General features: G+C 37.0%; 1 protein-coding gene across 4 annotated transcripts in view; it reads right to left on the bottom strand.

The window, feature by feature from the left end:
* Window positions 1-19,322, bottom strand: part of FNDC3A (fibronectin type III domain containing 3A) — a 119,212-nt gene that overhangs the window by 73,715 nt on the left and 26,175 nt on the right. For all 4 annotated transcript variants that reach the window (XM_062567016.1, XM_062567015.1, XM_062567013.1 and 1 more), the window contains exon 3: window positions 4,022-4,097. In XM_062567016.1, the coding sequence (XP_062423000.1) occupies window positions 4,022-4,097 (76 nt within the window). The remainder of the gene's footprint in view (window positions 1-4,021; window positions 4,098-19,322) is intronic.

Raw genomic sequence — 19,322 nt, 5'->3', positions numbered from 1 at the left:
TGGAATCAACAAGCAAGAAGGATCCCTCAGCAGCAGTGCTCTTCTGCCCAGCTTAGAGATTTCAAATCAGGAAATAATCACAAAAGCCTTTTCATCCCATCATAACTGCCATGGAAAAGGCATGCATTAAACAGTTATTTGTCACTTATCACAGTTTCAAAGCATTCAAAGCTTTATAGATCATTTGTGAGAGTTGGACCAGCAAACAGCCAGGAAGTCAATACAGAGATCTGGGTACAGATGCAGTATTTTCTTCAAAAGCCTAACCCATAGAAATACACAGCTTGGTGTTTTGAGTTTTTAGTATTTCATAGATTACAGTGAATATTTTAAGTTGTCTGTAATGCACACTTTCCTTTTTCCTGGAGAGACACTGATTCTAGCTGCTTTCAAGTTGAGTAGTTTTACCCTATGCATACAGTATCCAGAATAAGATGAGTACTCTTTAGAAATAAAATAACTATGATGAGTTCCAATAAAGATTGATAAAGCATCTCAGTGTTCCCAACAGCCAAGAATATGATGCAAGAAAATACAACTAACGCTACCATTGTATTTATATACAACTCACACTGACTTCAGCACACAGTGCGATCTCAGGGTGAATTGATTATCGAGTAAGCATGAAAGCCCAAGGAACAGTGACTTACCAAATCATCCAAACAAGACAACTATAACTGTGCATCTGTACTTCTGTTGTGACTCCATCTAGAAAAAACTCACTACCCCTCATACTACATCTGCTTAATTTATATTTAAACATATGCCCCTGCAAATAGCCTTGCAAGAACCTGAAGTTACATTTTTATTATTTCAATCTTTGGTCAACACATCACATTTCAAATTCTTACTACTGCTTCTAATTTCAAATTATTTCTCCTTCTCCCTGGACATATCTTAGCAAAATTTTAATCCAAAAAGAGATACTAAAACCAAATATTTGTAAACTAGTATTTTGGTAAGTATAAATCAGAATACAGGCTTAGAAAAATAGTACTTGAAAGTTTCTCATTATTTAAAAAAGACAAAAACCTGTTCAACATTAAGCTGCACATTATTTGTAGAATACTGAACATTACAAAATATGAATTAAATGAAGTTGCCAGAACCAGTTCCTTCTAGAAAGCAAACACCAGAAACTGAATAACAGACAGATTTGTTTGGTGGTCACTTAGTATTCCACCACAAATAACCAGAGCAGTGAATCATGCATGCAGCTGTACAAATACCTCTTTGGAAGGGAGAGGGGAATACTTGTAAAAAAGTATTAAGTGCATTTCCTGGTGGGCGATGAGAGGAAGAAATCCTTTGATTGTACCTATCCTTTTCACCTAGGTGGATTTTGAGCATTAGATTAAGATGCAGACATGATACAAGGAAATGACAGATTATGTACAACAAAAACTACATATTCATGTAATTAGTTTCTCCGTAGGCAATACATGTGTTTTTGCAAAGTAATACGCAGATACGTATTTTTAACGTATGTAGTACTATCTCTTTTTATAGAGTATTTCACAGAAAAGGTAGAACGTGTATTCTTTCCAGAGATCTTTTCAGCTATATGCAGTCAGAAGAGACTATAACAATGGGCAAATATTTGGGGGGGGGGGGAAGGAGGTCAAAACAAGTATTAGCATATATTGTCAAGAATAAATCAACTTCATACTGATAGCATCTCAACTAAAATTCAGCTATCTAGCTCCATTTCTTTATGCCTGATGCATGTTTATAACGTTCCCCCCAAATCATACTCATCAGGTATTTCCACATCTTTAACTTCAATAAGACTTGGTAACCAAAAGCATACACCGAAGAAAGTAACAGGGAACTGAGGTGTGGTTTCCTTCTTTAGGGTCAGTGCAATAGCCTCTTATGGCCATAATCCATTTTGTGAACTGGGCAACCATTTTTATTAAAAGATATGACTTATCAAGGGCAAACTATGTTTGAGAAGTTTTTGCAGAGCAAATAAGGGCCACCAATACTGTATTACTATCTGCAGCGTATGCTATCTGTGAAACTGTTCACTTTGTATATATCTATATGAAAAAGCTGTTGGGAAAGTAAACTTTCCTCTCATTAGCTGCAATCCGTATGATGAAAAAGTGCAGCATCAATTTTTGAAGGCGTTTCTTCTTTAATCCAGGGAGACCCAGCAATCCAAGAACAAGTCAAAAAGGCAGAAAGATTTTTCTGGCCCAAAGACCCATATGAAATGGAAACGTCTCAGGAGCGGCAGAAGTAGAAAAACAAAACTACATCCAAGTAAATGTGCATAATACAGGTTCTAATCCAAGAGTAATGAACCTATAGACATGGAAAACCTTCACTAAGTTATGCTCTCTGATTTACTACAGGACTATAAGCCATGTCTTTATGTCCTAGAAGGTGGAAGGATAAGGCAAACATCTAGAGGTTCAAAAAAATTGAAGTTTAGATCCCTAAATGGTCACTTCTACTTTTCAGGGAAGTTGTAAAGAGCGTACCTGAGCTTAGGCTTAATGAGTTCCAGGAATGACTGCCTACATAACAACTACTCACTCTCAGATTTGAAGCATGAAGACTTCAGCCATTGATGGCAATCACAACAGAGAGCTGGCTGTTCAAGAGGGATCAGGCAAGGATAAAGGCACGTATCTGTAAGTATCCTGAAAGGTTAGGACTGTATCTATACATATATGCTACTAATATTTTTGCAGTTCATCAAATAGGCTTGGGGGAAGGGGGAATAACTTGACACTTTCCTTGCCTGGTAGTCTTGAAAGCAAAAAGCCTATCTGATAAATCAAAATTAAAATACAAGGTATGCTGTATTTTGTACCTTAGACTCGAAAACACATCATTAAATTGCAAGACAAAATCCACTATGTTCCCCTTAGATATTGTAAAGTAATTATTACACTGCTATGTTTCAAATAAGCCCAACAAAACTGAGCTGCAACACTGGCTGACTGTGTCTTAAAAGAAGCAATATAGTATTGTGCAACCATCATAAAGTTTTGAAGAATGGTTCTAATGAACATGTAAGCTTTAAGAATTGTTGATATAAATTATAATCCAAGGCTTCCCTTTGATCAGTTATGTTGTGGCTAAAGGAACTGCCTAGGACACTGGAAAACAGACTTTGGGCTCTCCTCAGACTTCAGGGAGGGAGAAAAAGGAGCTTGAAGCCACTTGCTTCAACTTCTCAGGACAGTATTGGTTGAAGCTGAACCTATGTTCAGAAAAAGAGAGTGCTGGATTCATTGGCCCAGCAGAGAAAGTGACTTAGTGCTGCATTTGTGGACAGTCTCTTGTAACACAATAAAGTGAGAGTAACAGTAACATCTGATTGCTCATTTCTTGCAGCCGTAGATAGCCTTAATTTTGTAGTTATTCCAGTTCTCTATAGAAAACAACATCTGTATACAAACAACATCATATAGAAAACAAACTCTCTGTTACATATGAGAATGTAATGTTTGGATGAAGTACTTTTAGTTTGAAGCCGAATCTTGACGGAACTTAAAAAGGAGGCAATTTGGCCCCTAGAGGTAACAAACAACTAGTAGTGGGGTAACAGACAGCTACCAGTAAGGTATGGGATAATATAACTAAAATTAGTTATGTTATAATAAAATAATGTCCACAAAATAGCAAAGAATAAAAATATTTTTTAAAAAAAATCTAAATTCAACCCAAATTAACAACTGTAACTTTGAACTTAAAGTCTGTATAATAAATGAACTTAACTAAAAGCTGGTACAATATCAATTGCTCATTCACTCTGCAGACTGAAACAACTTCTCCCTGCCCCTGCTGAACGTAATTTAGTTTAACCTAATATAGGAAGAAGTGTTTTGTTCATTATAGTTAAGTATGAAACCAAATAATACCTAGTATCTAATCTTTTAGGTCTTTAAATAGACCTTTTATCCAAAACCACCATCCCCATCATTTTACCTTCAACATCATAAATTGCTTTTTGCCTACCCTAACGCAGAATCAGGAAATATTAAAATAAATACATTAACTTTACCTGTAATGCACTGAAACTGTCCATCTTCTCTTCTTATTGTAAATGCTTCCCCTGGATTAACTTGCACAAGAATAACCTTAAAAATAAGAGTTTTACAATCGTTACACAGGAATATATTACCAAATCCAATATATGCAAAAATAAATTTTCTGGAAGAAAAAAACCACACTTTCTGCTGATTAATAAATACACTATTTTCCACTTAATACTGCTTTCAGCCTTCACTTCACACAGAAAAGAGATAAGAGTAAGAACAAGTACAGATATTTTTAACAAGCATTTTTCAAAGAGTTGTGGCAAGATGAACAATCGGTACTTCTAAGAACTTCATTTTCTGGACTGCTTAGTGTAATTAAAAAAGCTATTTCTATAGCTTACATTATTGCAACAACGAATTACTTTAGCTTCAACATTAATCAAGCCATTATATAAAAGTTTCATAAGGAAGCCTAGAATTCTCAGTGATTGAATTTTAATCGCTACTGCTTGGCAAACAGTTTTCAACATATGGGAAATACTGTGTAATTTCCTTCTTTTCATGGCCTAAGCATGTTTGTAGATTCATTACTGATAAAATAGTATTAGAAGTAATGACAAAGTAAGTGCACCAGATGCACAGCATAAAACATTTTATTTGTGCAAAAACTAATTATCCTAATTCTGTATGACTAAGCAGTGTAGAACTGGTAGAAAAGCATACTCAATAGCTGAAATAAACAGAGGAAGTCCGACAGGTACCCCAAGAAGATGCCTGTCTCCTTTTCAGACTTCTGTATGCTAATTAAAGCCTGCTTTCCTGTAAGATAAAAAATTTGTAACTACTGAAGAACTCAGATAAAATTACAGGGGGGTGGGAGAGAAGAGCAAATGCCTCTGTATCTGCTAGTATCCAGATGTGCACAAGTTTTTGACCGACTTAAGATGCCCTAACTTCTCAGAGGAGCTTTTCTGGCTGCAGCATGGGCACATCAAAGAATGGACACAATTTTCAGTTCAATCTTCTTGTTCTCCACAGTATGAACTGCGAGAATGAGTAAAGTTGTAAAGCTGTCAAGTCTTAGGGTAATGGCTGGTGCAAGTCCCTTGACTACTGCTTCTGAAGTAACAGGGAATGGGGAATAACTGGTATTACTTCATTGCTTCCATTTCTTGAATGTCAATACCTGCTACCAATGTGGTTGGTAACCTCAGCAGTTATGTTGCCTTGGGAATCTGCTGGTTTTTCTTCTCCAGACCTCTGCTGCAGGACATCCGAATTGGTGGCTCCTGCTAGCAAGAGCAAATTGAAGCATGGAGATAGATGTCCTGCTCCAACTGCAGCAGGTGGGCAATATATCTCTTGATTTTCTTTTGCACACAGGTTTCCCCTGTGAGAAGCCTTTGCTGTTTACCCACAGCTATCTTAGAAGACACAGGCTCAACCCTGTAGTCATTACATAGCACAGAGATAGAGTTCAGCAGTGACTGTGCCATGTGGCGATGGGGCTATGATAGAGTCCAGTACTGTACTGATGCTCATGATGTCATCAGACTTTCACTTCTCTGAGGGCATCTCAATTCCACAGCCAACAGGGCTGGGAGACTGCCTGGCTGAATGCTACTCCTCTGGCAGATGAATTAGATGCTCAGTTTTCAGGGACAGGAAATAGATCTTTTTTCTCTGCAGTATCAGTCTGCTTGATGCCTAGTTACATATTTGACTAGCTCCCACTTTCAGCCTCGCTTTTACATTGTAGCCACAACTGTTCCAAGGCAGGCTGTATTTGTTGGCAAGAGTGCCAAAATGAAGTCTGAATCAGGGCTGAAGCAGTTTCCCAAGCTTCAAACACAGCTGGTTTCAAAAGCCTTTGTGCTGGGGTAAAGTCTGTCAATGTGACCAGTGCCTGGTTCTCTGCCTTTTACTTGCTGCTGAACCCCACAGCATCATCACTGCTTTGAGGGGGACATTTTTGACACTCACTTGCCTCCTGAATAGCTACATACTGCAATGAGAAAAATTAAAGCTGCATACTTGTAAGGATACTGATACCTTTTTGGCCAGCAGGGATATTACCGAAGAGAGAGGGCTTCCCTTATAAATAACAAGTCTGCTGAACATACTCAAAAATGCAAAGAAATTTCTATGAACAATTCATGTTACCTGTTTCTTTAAAGTGTCACGTGTTAGGCAAATAAAATCTACAGATTGCTAGTTTTTAACTTCCCCATCTCATTCCAGCCTTCCCTTGTACAGACTTGCACATTCGATTCTCCAGCATGCTACCTCAGCACCTCAGTGTCAGTATTTACCAAAAATCGAGCTTACACGCCAAACACTTCAATTCTCAGTTTCGTTCCGCTCTTGGGCAAAATCTTCGTGTTGGCTAGCACTAAATGAAAAGCTTTGGAAAAACTTGTGGTTCAGCCTCTTTTCCCATGCTTCATTCCTTGTGTGACAAACCCTGTTGCTTCATTCACAAAAGCTCTCCAGAAGTTAATATGCATTCTTCCATCTAGATTTCTGCTGCCTTTACAATAATCACAGTAATCTGAAAAACTCATTTGTGATTTGTCAACCTCGGTGAAAGGCATGTTTAATATAGCCACTTTTCAAATGCCGTTTCTTCTTCTGAAGCAAACAAGCTCTACAGACTTCACAACTTTAACAAAATAATGGGAACCTAAGACTTGCCTTAGAATCCTATATATGCATCTCAAAGCCAACTATAACAAAACTTAAGAAAATCAACAGTGTAATTTCTTAATACTAACACAACTATGGCAACTGCACATATTTTGAACTTGAGAAAAAAGTAAGTCACAGCTATTGAGAAATGGAGTATTAGGTCAACAACTAATTTTGTGTCATTTTCACTGGGAATGAATATTGTTTCCTTTAAACAACTATTTAATGATGACCCACATGACCTCAGTACAGTTCCTGATGAAAAATAGTATATATCAACCACATTATCAGCATCTCTTTCCTGGAGAGATTAGCATACAAATTGACATGACTGCAGCTATATACTTACCCTAAAAAGTTCCTGCATGAATGAAACAAAATGACTGGTCAATATGACTAAAGCATGAAATACCTGAAACATCAGCTCCCAACCAGAGTTTTACAGTGAAATTACATTATTTTTCAGTGGTATTTAATTCATTCTAAAAAAGGACATTTTAGATGATCTGGTATTTCTTAGTGCAACGGTAGCCAGAAAATCCAGCCTAAAACACAGAAAGGCATTGCAAAAAGGAACAGTACTGATTAAAACCCTTTATAGTATAGAATATTTGACTTTTTTTTCCCCTTAGAAACATTCACTTTGCTGCTCAATCATGTTTCAGGATACATAATCTGGATTGGCAAAGACCAGTTTCCCCAACAAGACTGAATTATGCCGTATATTAGAAAGCTCATCAGGGTTTTGCCAAATCCATGTTTAAACTCATGGCTGGGTCAGTGGTTCAAATCAGTGGTCCACTGACACAGTAACTGAAGATACTATTTAGTGACTGCATGTGAACCCGGCCACTTTTTGCAGTTTCTCTCTGCTGTCCATGAATCTGCCTAAACTCTTTGAATCTGTTCATACTGTTTGACTCCATAACCTATGGCAGCAAGTTCCTGAAGCTCACCTTTTTTTTTATTCATTTTAAACCCAGCTCCTACTAGTTTCAAGTGCTCCCTAGCTGCTGTATATGAGGTCTCATGAACAACAGTTCTGTAGAAGTTTTCTCTATCTCCGTTATTTTTGTAAATCATGAGTTATTTTTTTACTCCTCCCTGCTGCTAGACTCTGCAAACTTCATTGCAGTGCTTTTAGTCTCTCAGACTTTCTAACTCTGGAAAAAAATGAATTTGATTAAAAAAAAAAACAGCTGAAATTGGAGAAAAGTTAGAAGACTAAGGATACAAATAACAAAATACAAAAGACAGATCTACAAGATGGAGCTGCAGCCATCTCGAGTCAGAGGGCTGCTCCCTCAAAAAGAAGTTTTCATACCAAATGATAATGCCAGGAAAACTTAGAAGAAGCTTTTATCAGCCCAAAGTAAAGGCTACAGAAGCCAAAATAAGATTCCTATACATATTTCTCTCCACTGACATGATTACAGCAATGCCTTTCAAAGGCAGGAGGGACAGAGTGGTGTTTATGATACAGAGCCAGCTAATCCTGTTGGTTCAAACATTAGCTTGCACACTAATTAAATAAGGCCCAAAAAAACCCATTACCTCCATTGAAATACATATAAAAGTGACCCTTCACTCTGTCAGTAAGATGCACACTTCTGCAAGCTACTCTACACATCCACATTACTAAGAGAGGGATCGATGTATTAGCAGAGTGCCACATTTCAAGGTGATTTCAGCCAGCTGAGAAGAAAGAAAGGTAGCGTAAGACTGTGGCACCACAAGTCTGCCTTTACGTTACAACACAGAGGGGAAAGTTTTCCAAATGCCAAAAAATACACAAAGGCATGACAAAAGACAGACAAGCTTGTGCAATTATTAAGTGTTCCCTGCACACACTACATGCCTGTCTCTACCAGGTGGTTGGTAAGCAAAATCGAAATAAAACCAATGGACTTTACCACAAAGTATCAAAGTCGACTTAATCCTGGTCCTAGGCTCTAGCTGATGTGAAAGGCTCACAGACCAAGGAAACAAAAAACTTAAGCCTAAATTACAAATTGTGACAGTTTTAAGCGAGTATCTTTCCATAGTAGAAACTGTAAATACAACTGTAAATACAACTGGAGGTTCAAGATATTTCTATCCCTGAGGAAGAAATAAAAGGGAAGCCACACAGCCACACTTTCCAACAGGTAAAACCTGAAAGTCAGTCAATCAGATCTTAATCTTTTTTTTTCTTTTCTTCTTTTCTTTTTTTTTTTTTTTTTTTTTTTTAATTAGTTGTCTGCCAGGATTTACTCAGTACCTAAGAAGAGATGCTTCACAGCAAGTTTTACATATTTTTGTTCTTTTGCTCCCCGTTATATGCACCAGAGGAAGTTCTCTGAATAGACCTCAACTGCTAAAGAACGAGGCTCCTTCCCCAAACACCCACTCGTGTGTATGCACACATGCAGGCAATACAGCCTTGCCCCAAGGAAAACAGTCAGAAACAGGGAAAATAGCATCTCAAAAAGTTCTGCTTCTTCTGTCAACTATAAATACCGTTGATCTATGAGTGAAAAGAGGTATTGAGGGGAAAAAAATACTACGCAAAATGATTATTGCTACTGTATAATACACCCAAAGATAATATTTTGACATACTATTCAGAATCTAGAGGTTTAAATTTAAATTAAAAAGTAAATGACTAGAAGTACAGTGATGATATTTAATGCAAGCAGAAAAGCAGTAAAATCCCAAATTAAGACAATTGCTAACTTTCTCCCCTACCCTGCCGCACACAGGTATAAAGTGATTTGTGGAAATATTTGCAGATCACAGATTTGAACAAGGTTTATGAAGAAGAGACTAGTTTAAACTTTCCACACAAGGATGATTCTTAGTATTGTTTAAACTGTGGTTTTATAACGTACTGTATCTTTCAAAAGGACAGGACTGAAATACATACCTAATTTTGAGCCAACACAAACACTAAGAGATTCAGTTAAGATGTAGCCAAATTTTGTTTACAAGTTTAGTATTCAGAGTCACTTTTTCAAATCTTTTATGGCAGATAAACTACTCTCCCCAAATAAATGCTTTTATAGCTGAAAGACTTTGTATATGTAGAAAAGTTATTAGTAACTGAATATACAACACCATTTAAAAAAACATTTAGTTTTCCCCAGTACCTATGGGTGGATTTCTAATCAGTGAAGTCTTAGTTGAAAGAAAGCAAAATCATCATTTTTGAGTTGGCGGGATACATGACAAACATTTTTGTATTTCTAAAGAACCCATAAGTGTCAAGCTCTTTATTTTATGCCACTCTGAAATGTATACTTTCTCAAAACATTTGTCAGCAAAGATTATCAGCCTTTTGAAGAGGAAAAGGGAAAAAAGTTTATTTTTTAAATCCAGACTAAAATCAAAACAAAATCAAAAATATATTACACTACATGCATTGCATCATATGCAAAGTTGTGGGATAAGTGCACATGAGAACTGCTGCTGCGTTCTTTCCACTGACTACTACTGTCTATCACTATGCAGATAGGAAAACTAAAGAAACAGGGTTGAATTTCAGTGTAAAAGATGCTTAGAATCCTTCCCCTTTCCCAGACCCACTACTTAAAATTGAAGGAGAGAAGAACTGAATGGGTTACTTGATACTTTCTTCTAGAAGTAGTTAGTTATACTTCCTGCATTCACATATCACTCCTGAGTAACTGAAATCTGGGAACATTTTCCAATTTTTCCAATCAAATTAAATGCCTCTGAAAATACATAGGAACGCTAATAGAGCTATCACTAAATAGATCATAATAAAATATATCCCTTAGCAGTAAAACACAAACTCAGATTCTGGCATACTTATCAAAAATATTGAAAATGTGAAGAAGTTGGTAAGAAGGCAAGGAGAAAGTGCAGGGGAAATCCACAAAGATATTACTTTATCTGTTGCAAAAATCATATATAGTATAAAGAAGTGTATGTTACATTACAACAGTGGTTATGACATATTTGAAAGAAATATATAATAAGGGATAGCTACATCCCTGTACAACAGGAAGGACTACAAATTGGAACAAAACAGTACCACTGGGGGGAAAAAAAAAAAAAGCTCTGGTTTTGTCCCATTCTATTGTACCTACAAAGATAACAGGTTTCTAAAAAGACCTCTGAAATCATAATTTAAAAAAGGTCAATCAACTGATTTCTATAAAAGCAGAAATAATACTCTTTTCTGAGGTGTTTTACTAGGAAGTAGAGACAAGAGCTTCAGGGTTGTGGGGTTGTATCTTTTGATTAAACATATTTATATTTAGCATTATATAGGTGTCAAATAAGTAAAAAACAATTGTCAAAAAAATCACAAACGATGGAAAGACTGCATACTAAAATCTTCTCTCTGAATGCACTAGTAAAATCACAATTTTTTTTTTCACAATGTGAAAAAAAAAAAAGACAGCAGGGGTTTGTCTAAAAATACTGCCGGTGAAATTAGCTCAGCAATACTGATGAGAAGTATTTTTAGTCAAAAGGACAAAGATGAACTCAATTTTCAATTTTATGCAATTTACAAAATTAGGGGAAAAATTCTAGATAACATTCTTGGCCATTCTGACTTCAGAAATTTTAAAAACATTCAACTAAATCTGTTCAGAGGATGGTACAGCCAAGTCCTTTTTAAAGATGTATGCTGCATCTTTAACAGCCTGTCTGCAATGAGATTAAAAAACCTGGGTGTATTTCTGTATTTTACCCTGAAAAGGGTGAAGACAACACAACCCACAACTTCTAGGCAAAGCCCCATTCGTGCTCTGTCATCAGGGTATGTATTCAGAACAATTACATTTTCCTCTGCAAACAGCTCAAGCAAGATGATAATTAGCAGAATGCTTAATCTAGTAACCCACTGCAAAAGCCTTAGCACTTGCACTTACTGTTGCTCGCATCCTTTTATTTCTCTCATTCAACTGGGGCTACCCACAGTGACAAAAGATGAAGGGAGACGCAACAGTCACCACTCCGGATGCTCCAATCTGTTCCATTCACTAAACACCGAGGTAATCGCCGTGGATGTGCCGGGCACCGGCCCCCCCTTCATTTCACAGGGCACCTTAACCTAACCGCCATACCAGAGGAGCTCGCTTTATCTTCCTCTCTAGCCGTGCATCCCTAAAGCATGTGGAGGCAGGACGTGAAAGGTAGGATCAATTATCAATATAGTCAGCAATACCTACCTCAAGCTTTCCTTCCTATCAAATTAGCCAGCGTACAGTGAGCTTCCTGCTGTACACGAATGTATCATGTCACCATAGCAACTAAATCAACAAATAGCTACTGCAGCATCTGCTTCGGGATCATCTAACGTCAGTCAACAGAAGGTTCGGATTTAAGAGAACAAAGCTTCCGAATATATTCCATTTTATAACTATTTTTATTTTAGTCTCCTGATTCCCAGACAGGCTACAAGAGCTGGGAATGAACCAACTTCTGACTTTACGCTTGAAGATATGATGCAACTCGTGACTTGAGCTTGCAAGCAAGTCAAAAGGGAGGGGGGAACCACACACTATTACAGAATAAAAAAATGTGTCAAAAATGGTTATCAACTGGATATATATTATTATAATTGTTCCTAAATATTTTGTACTGTGTGTTTTTCAGGTACATTAGGAGATATGAGAAGAAAAAAGTATATTCTCCAAAACTGCTTTATAGTTCACTGTCTGTCTTAAGTAAGATCATAATCAGAAAGATTTGTTAAGTAGATATTCATATTTAAGATGTTTCAGCTGGCTGACTAAAATGGTTTCCTTATATTACTTTCCACTGAACAACTGAACTGAAATCACCCAAGCTCACATCTACTGTCATTAATCCAGTGGTAACCAGGGTCCGATGGCATACTCTCTCCTGCAGAAAGCCAGCTGTGTAGGGCGGTACACTCATCCCTCCCTTCCCAGGGGGAAGGTACTTCAAATACCCTGTATGCAGCAGTCTGGTTTAAGTGTTAATCCATAAGCAGACAACATATGAAACAAAGCTTCATAACAATTTGATAACTGGAATGTGACATTAGATTACTGGTTAAATATTCCCTGAGGTATAGAAAACTTAAGTATTTTGACAGTAATGTCCTCAAAAGTAATCAGTAGATAATGTAAGCATATGAACACATATACGCTTTTAAATAAAGTTACTCAAATCTACAGTCCAATTAAAAAAAAATTGCCACTAGGGTAAGTTCAAATGTTAGGAATATAACTTGAACAGCGTGGAATTCTTTATCAAGTAAACATTTTCTAAGCTCAAGATATCAGTTAACCAGAATCATTTCATTATCTAAAATATTCATTTTCAGGATTCAGTGGGGCTATTTTTCCATCAGTGTCTTTCATTTTAGTTAAAGCCACTATGCCTAATATGACTCTACAAAGCGCAGTCCAATGAACAGGGAAAACTGGACACATCCAGGATCATGATTCTATTGGAGCTCTGCCACTGACTTACTGGTATTTGTGGGTTTGTCAGCTCTTCTATGTCATAGCTTTCCCAGTTGTAGGGCTAGGACAGTGGTATGTGTGGTTTATTAAAGACTACTGATGAAAGAACACTAGGACTTGAGGGCTGTTTTTTGCTAGTAGCACAGGAACTGCCAGATGGAACCATATCTGTGGTCCATCTAAGGTGATGCCAGTCATGAACAGAGAACAAGTTATTTTTGTTATTTATTTATTTTTTATTTATTTTAGTTATTTATTGATTTTTGTGTTCAAAATATGCTGTCCATATCATATTGATACTAATCAGCTTACAAGCCAGTCCTTCCTAGAATCAAAAGCACTAACATTTAAAAAAACTAGTTAAATGGACAAATGCAAAAAAAAAAGTAACAGTTTATTACAGACCACATGAGAATATAAAATAGGAAGAAAACCAGCAAATCAGTAATAAAAAGTGAACTAAAACGCAGTTAGTGTCTGGCAATTTAAAACAATTTAATAATTTCATGCTTGTCAAAAATATCATTTGCAACTAACTCTTTCTTAAAAGTATCTTTCAAAGAAGACTGATATAGAGACATCTTATCAAATTTCCTAAATACTTCCTCCCTCAACATCTATTTTGGTGAATAACCTATAAAAAGTTCTAAAAACTTTAAGATGAGCTCTATACTACTTCATATTGCTTCATGGCAGATTAAGCACACAACATTGCTGTGGTATCTATATGGAAAAGTAGCATTATGTCTTAAGTTCTCTTCTGCTTTTAGTATGACTGATAGAAGAAAACATGCTTCTCATCCTCATTTACAGGTGTCCCAGACATCAATCTTTGTCCAATTAACACGAGGCTACACTCTTAACACTAAAAGTGTAACGTGCCACATTAATCACCAAAAAATTGGAGTTTGCTCAAATAAATTAAGTGTCACACAATCAAACAATTCTCTACTCTAACATCTGTTAATACTGACCAATAACCTACCCCCTTCATACATGAAGATAATAAAGATCAGAGGAGATGATCTTCAGGACTAAGAAGGAATATTTTGTTTTTTAAACATAGACATTATTTCAGCTTGGACACTTTGGCTGACTCACATAATGGCAGCATGTTCCATAAAAAAAACTTTTCAGTAAGTCTTCTAAAGCCTATGTGTTTTTTTTCCAGCAGCGAGAGCAGCGAGAACTCACATTGTGCCATTTTTCTAAAACACAGCTGATGGAGGTAATAAAAATCAGCAAACATTTCATCTTTAACACTGTAACAAGATACTGTCAGCACTACTGTAAGCACTCAGGAGACAGAATATCCCTAGAAGGAACTGGAAACAGGAAGAGGTTGGAAAGATGATGAGACTGTTCAGTGACAACGAAAAGGAAGAAAAAGGGGTAATATCAGAAAGCTGATCACAGGTTGAAGAAACAGATGAAGAAAGGAAGCTGTGTTTTGTAAAAACAGGAGGTCTTCTGAGTAGAACTACTTTAGGATAAATGTTAAAATTTGCATCTAATGTCACTGATAGAGATGTTCAGGCCTTCTTATTAGCATCTAAACAGTGTCAGTGCATGTTCCATATAGCAGCTGTGTCATTTCTTATTACTGGAAAATATTTACATTTTTAAATCTACTTATTGTTTCTGCTTTGTCTCTTTGCTTTTGCATTCTGCAATTCTCACAGCTTGGCTAAACAGTCTTGATTTCTTTCATTTACAGAAAGCCCAATCTGTTTCATTAGCATTGCAACAGTCTGTGGTTACTAGATAGCATACAGAAAACTTACTATCTAAAACAGTCCCACTACAGTATCTTTAAAATCATAAAATACATAAACATAAAGGAACAGAAACATTTGTGCTTCAAAGTTTTAAGCTACTCCTTGTTTTCTGAGGATTATAAGGAAACAGCGTTAGGAGCTGTCTCTGAACTTTGGAACTCTGAATCATCTGGTCCTGGTCACTGGTTAGAAACCACAGAATCACAGAATCAGTAAGGTTGGAAGGGACCTCTGGAGATCATCTAGGCCAACCTCCCTGCTCAGTAGGGTCACCTAGTGCATGTTAGACAGGGTTGCATCCAGGCGGGCCTTGAAGATCTCCAGAGAAGGAGACTTCACAACCTCTCTGGGCAACCTGTGCCAGTGCTCCGTCACTCTCACAGTGAAGAAATTCCCCCTCACGTTCACATCAAGCTCTATAAATAAAAACTGCAACACAACCAGATTCTTCTCATTTCATGATGTTTGAAGTCCACATGACCAGCTTTACACTGCTAAGCAAAACTGGGTAAGGGATAGAAAGCATATCACACAGCAGTGGTGAGGGCTAAGCTTGCAGCTCTGACTTTCTAGGAGCTAGCCTCCTCAATAAGCAGGCTTATGTACAGTGCTAATTTGCAGCAGACCAAAACAGAAATTAGGGAATAAGCTTTCATTTAAGTTGTATCTAGATGCATTAAAAGGTAGAAGAATGTCAATTTAATTTTGGAAAACAGTAAGTAATTTAATAAAGGTTATTCTCTGAACTGAAGATACTTGTGTTCACGACAATTCCAAAAAAAAAAAAAAAAAAAAAAAAATTTGCTTAACTGCTTAAGATGCTACAAATATTTATGTACACACTTAAAAGTTCAGAGAAACGACAATCTAAATCTTCTAATATTGCTGTAGAAATCAAGTGAAGGGCTACACATCGTTCAAAAAAACTCAGGCACTTCACAGATTTTTAACCTGATTCACAACAATTTTTTAAATGTTGCATTTAAAATGAAAACTTCTCTTCCTGTAAATGATCCTGTCTTCTTCACAACTCTTGCAGAATCAAAATAACCCTGCAATTATTCTGAGTAAACCAAAAGACTTTTTCAACTGTACTTCAACTATATGTATTCTGCAATTTCAGCCCTTTGATTGCAGGCTGTACTTGTAGTTGCCAGTAAACCGGCAGTAAACTGCCAGTAAATGTGCAGTACTGTATGTTGAGTAAGTACTATTCAGTGTTCCACTATGCTAGCAACATTTCCGAAGACTGCGTCCCTCCAGTCTCTCTGGATCAGTCTTAAGGATCCTGCTGCTGAGGAGAGAGGAAGAATTAGTGCTGGTCAGCACTAAGTTGAAACAAGCTAAGCAGTTGTGTCATCTTTAGAGCCTGTCATTAATATCTTGCCTCTGTACCACACCTAACAATAAGAAGAAATCCCACAACGAACCTTACAAACACAAGAGCTGACTGAGATGAAGAAGCTGAGGCAGACAGCTACAAGATTTGCTAATGACAACGACAGTCAACGGCATACCAAAGAATTGAACGTAAGCATGAGGATTTGAACTTCCTTGAAAGAATTTCCTTGTCATTTAATATCTGAACGTGCCTGAAAATGCACGTAACCAGTTTGGCATCCACTGAGAAACAATATACAGTGTTATAAAGCAGTCACGATCAACCTGTGGCCCAGCAGCTGAATACGTTGTTTCGGAGAGGTCAAAACTACAATTTATCCTCTATCTCCGTAGGTGGAGAGAGAGACATTTCAGCACTCACCCTGCTTTGCTTCAGCCGTCTGAGGTACAAAAAAGAGAACCCAGAGAGAAGGACAGACACTCAGTTGTATTTCTCTCCTCTATAAACAGTGAGTTACCAAAACAGTGGGTCACTGGTGGAGTGCACAGCAGTTCAGTGTTCTGTAATTTACATTGGAATTACTTCTAGGACAGAAATAATAAGCATGTGAGAAAGTATGACTTTCTCCTTTTCTCCCTATCTCGAAAAAAGAGGATTTATTCTTTAAAAAAAAAAAAAAAAAAAAAAAAAAAAAAAAAAAAACACTCAGCTCAACAAATCATTTTTGACTTTTTTTAATACAAACACTTTTTAAAAAATAACTTCATTGGAGAGTAATTGTGGCAATTGATAGAAAAATTCAAGTAAATAGAATCAAACTGAATTTGGTCCTTGAGCTTCTAAAGACTTTATAAGACTTACTTTCTAATCTACCTACTTCCTAAAGTAATGACTTGTAAGAGTTTTGTATTTAACGTTACTGACTACAGCTTAGATTTCTCTGACACAGTAATAAGGGACTCATTTAAGATTGTTGAATATCTAACATTTCTACCTTAAATAAGTGCAAAAGGAAGTGCCAAAGGGAGAACTGTATTGTGAAGTTATTCAAAGTAGCATTTCAGAAGAGGATTTAGCATGCTAGAGGTTTTAACAGTGCTTCCAAAATATTCTTTCCTTAGAAGTTCTCTCCACGCACGCAGCTTCGTGGGGAGCCGAGTTCCACTGTATATCAAAGCACAGCACGACAGTATGAAACGAAGCTGGAAGAGAAGCTTCAAATTGAAGGCGCTTCCCTCCATTTGATCAGGTGAGGGGAAGGCACTGTCACTACCAGACGAAGGGCTTCAAGGGAGACGTTTACCCTCTCCCCAATCCTTTCCCTGATATCTTTTCCTCTATTTTCAAAAGGAAAGGAAGCGAAATTATGAGGCAAAGATAATTTTTGCTGTGGTGTCTAGAGCTGAATCTACTTCTTCCTGAAGAATGCTGCTCTGACTGCTCTGTAAAATGTTTTAGTTCTGCAACATGCAGAGGTTTAGATGGACTTTGGTCAGTTAGGAACTGAGAAACCTCTGATCACCAGACAAAACAGGCTTCAACTAGAAAGCGATGGACTTCAGGATTACTTGTTTACAAAAATGTGTAATTCACATGTATTTTAAGAGCTGACATGTATTGCGTAGTTAAGACACACCTTTGCAAAGCAGTCCTCATTCCTCGTCACAGCTTACAAAGAACTTGCAAGAGCAGACTTCAGAGGAGTTGCGTGTGAGCAGTAAGGGTGATTTTGTTGTCTTGGACTTTGGTATTCAGGTCCTGGCTCACTTGACGTAAGTGCCCCACAAGGAAGGGGATCAGTCAACATGGCTAAGTGCAGGACACTGCTTAGATGTTACTGCAGCCTTCCAAATCTTGCTGATAAAGGAATAGACCCAAACCACCCACTTGCAACAGATCGTAGAGAGGAACTGGGCTACCTCAGTACTGGTCACTCCAAGCAACTTGTACTTTCCCACCAAGAAAAAAGTGCACAGATCTTTAGACACCTTGTTAAAACAAAAAAAGATCATCTTCTAGATATGCTTATTTCTCCCTGTTGACTATATTAGGAACCTAGAGAGACCAACTTAGACTAAAAAAAATGATTTTCTGATATCAACCAGTCTCCCAAACGTCAGAGATTCCACAGGAGTGGAAATCCTGTCTCAAATCTCTTAGGAGGACTCTATTATATCAGAGAACCCAAAATTTATCTACAAATCATACTATGAAACTGAATTTGGACACTTCAGACAGAAAGGAGTATTCAGAAAAATTGTATATGAAGATAGTTCATTCTGAGAGCTGTGCTTATTGAATATGAACAGGAAAGTTTGAACTACACATCCTTCATTCATGTTTCTACATTTGTTTTCAGACAGTAAATATTAAAATACTTATATTTGGATGCAAATATAAACTATGCAATAAATCTGATGCTGCTTTTTGCTAACCAAGAGCAGCACATTATTCACACATATAAAGCATCTGAAAATTTTGAATCCACTCACTTTTTCCTCAGAGTAATGTTGTACTCTTCTAGAGATTTAAAACATGTTTTCAGTGCATTTGCAGCATATTTAAGATATTTTCCCAGGGCGAATTATCACACAAATACAGTGATAAACACTGGAAAAAATACAGCCCACTGCTCAACTTTTCTAAGCTGGAACTTCAGCAATATATGTGCTGCTAATGACTTCCAATGAACTCCGGTGAGCCCAATTCAGGTGCGATTCAGTGTTATGAAGTCACTGAAGGATGAAGGAATAATTGTCAACTAAAACTGACCTTAATGAATCCCTGAAAGGAAAAGTTAAGGATATATCTGCTAATTCTTATCTGCTAAGAGCTTGGGGAGAGCGGGAGACCACAATGACAGAAGCAACCATGCGTGTACTCTGTATGAATTCAAAACACAGATGAAGGAAAGGGAAACAGTACAATATGAAGAGCTGTGAGAACAGTTCGAACTGTATATGTTGTTAAACTACTTTTAACACAGATTTTCTCATCCAGATTATAAACCATATGCAGTTCTATGCTTGATTTCCAGCAACAAGGCAAAAACAAAGCAAGCTGGAAG

The sequence above is a fragment of the Rhea pennata genome, chromosome 1, assembly GCF_028389875.1.
Source record: "Rhea pennata isolate bPtePen1 chromosome 1, bPtePen1.pri, whole genome shotgun sequence".
NCBI lineage: Eukaryota > Metazoa > Chordata > Aves > Rheiformes > Rheidae > Rhea > Rhea pennata.
This window is presented reverse-complemented; position numbering and strand designations above follow the sequence as displayed.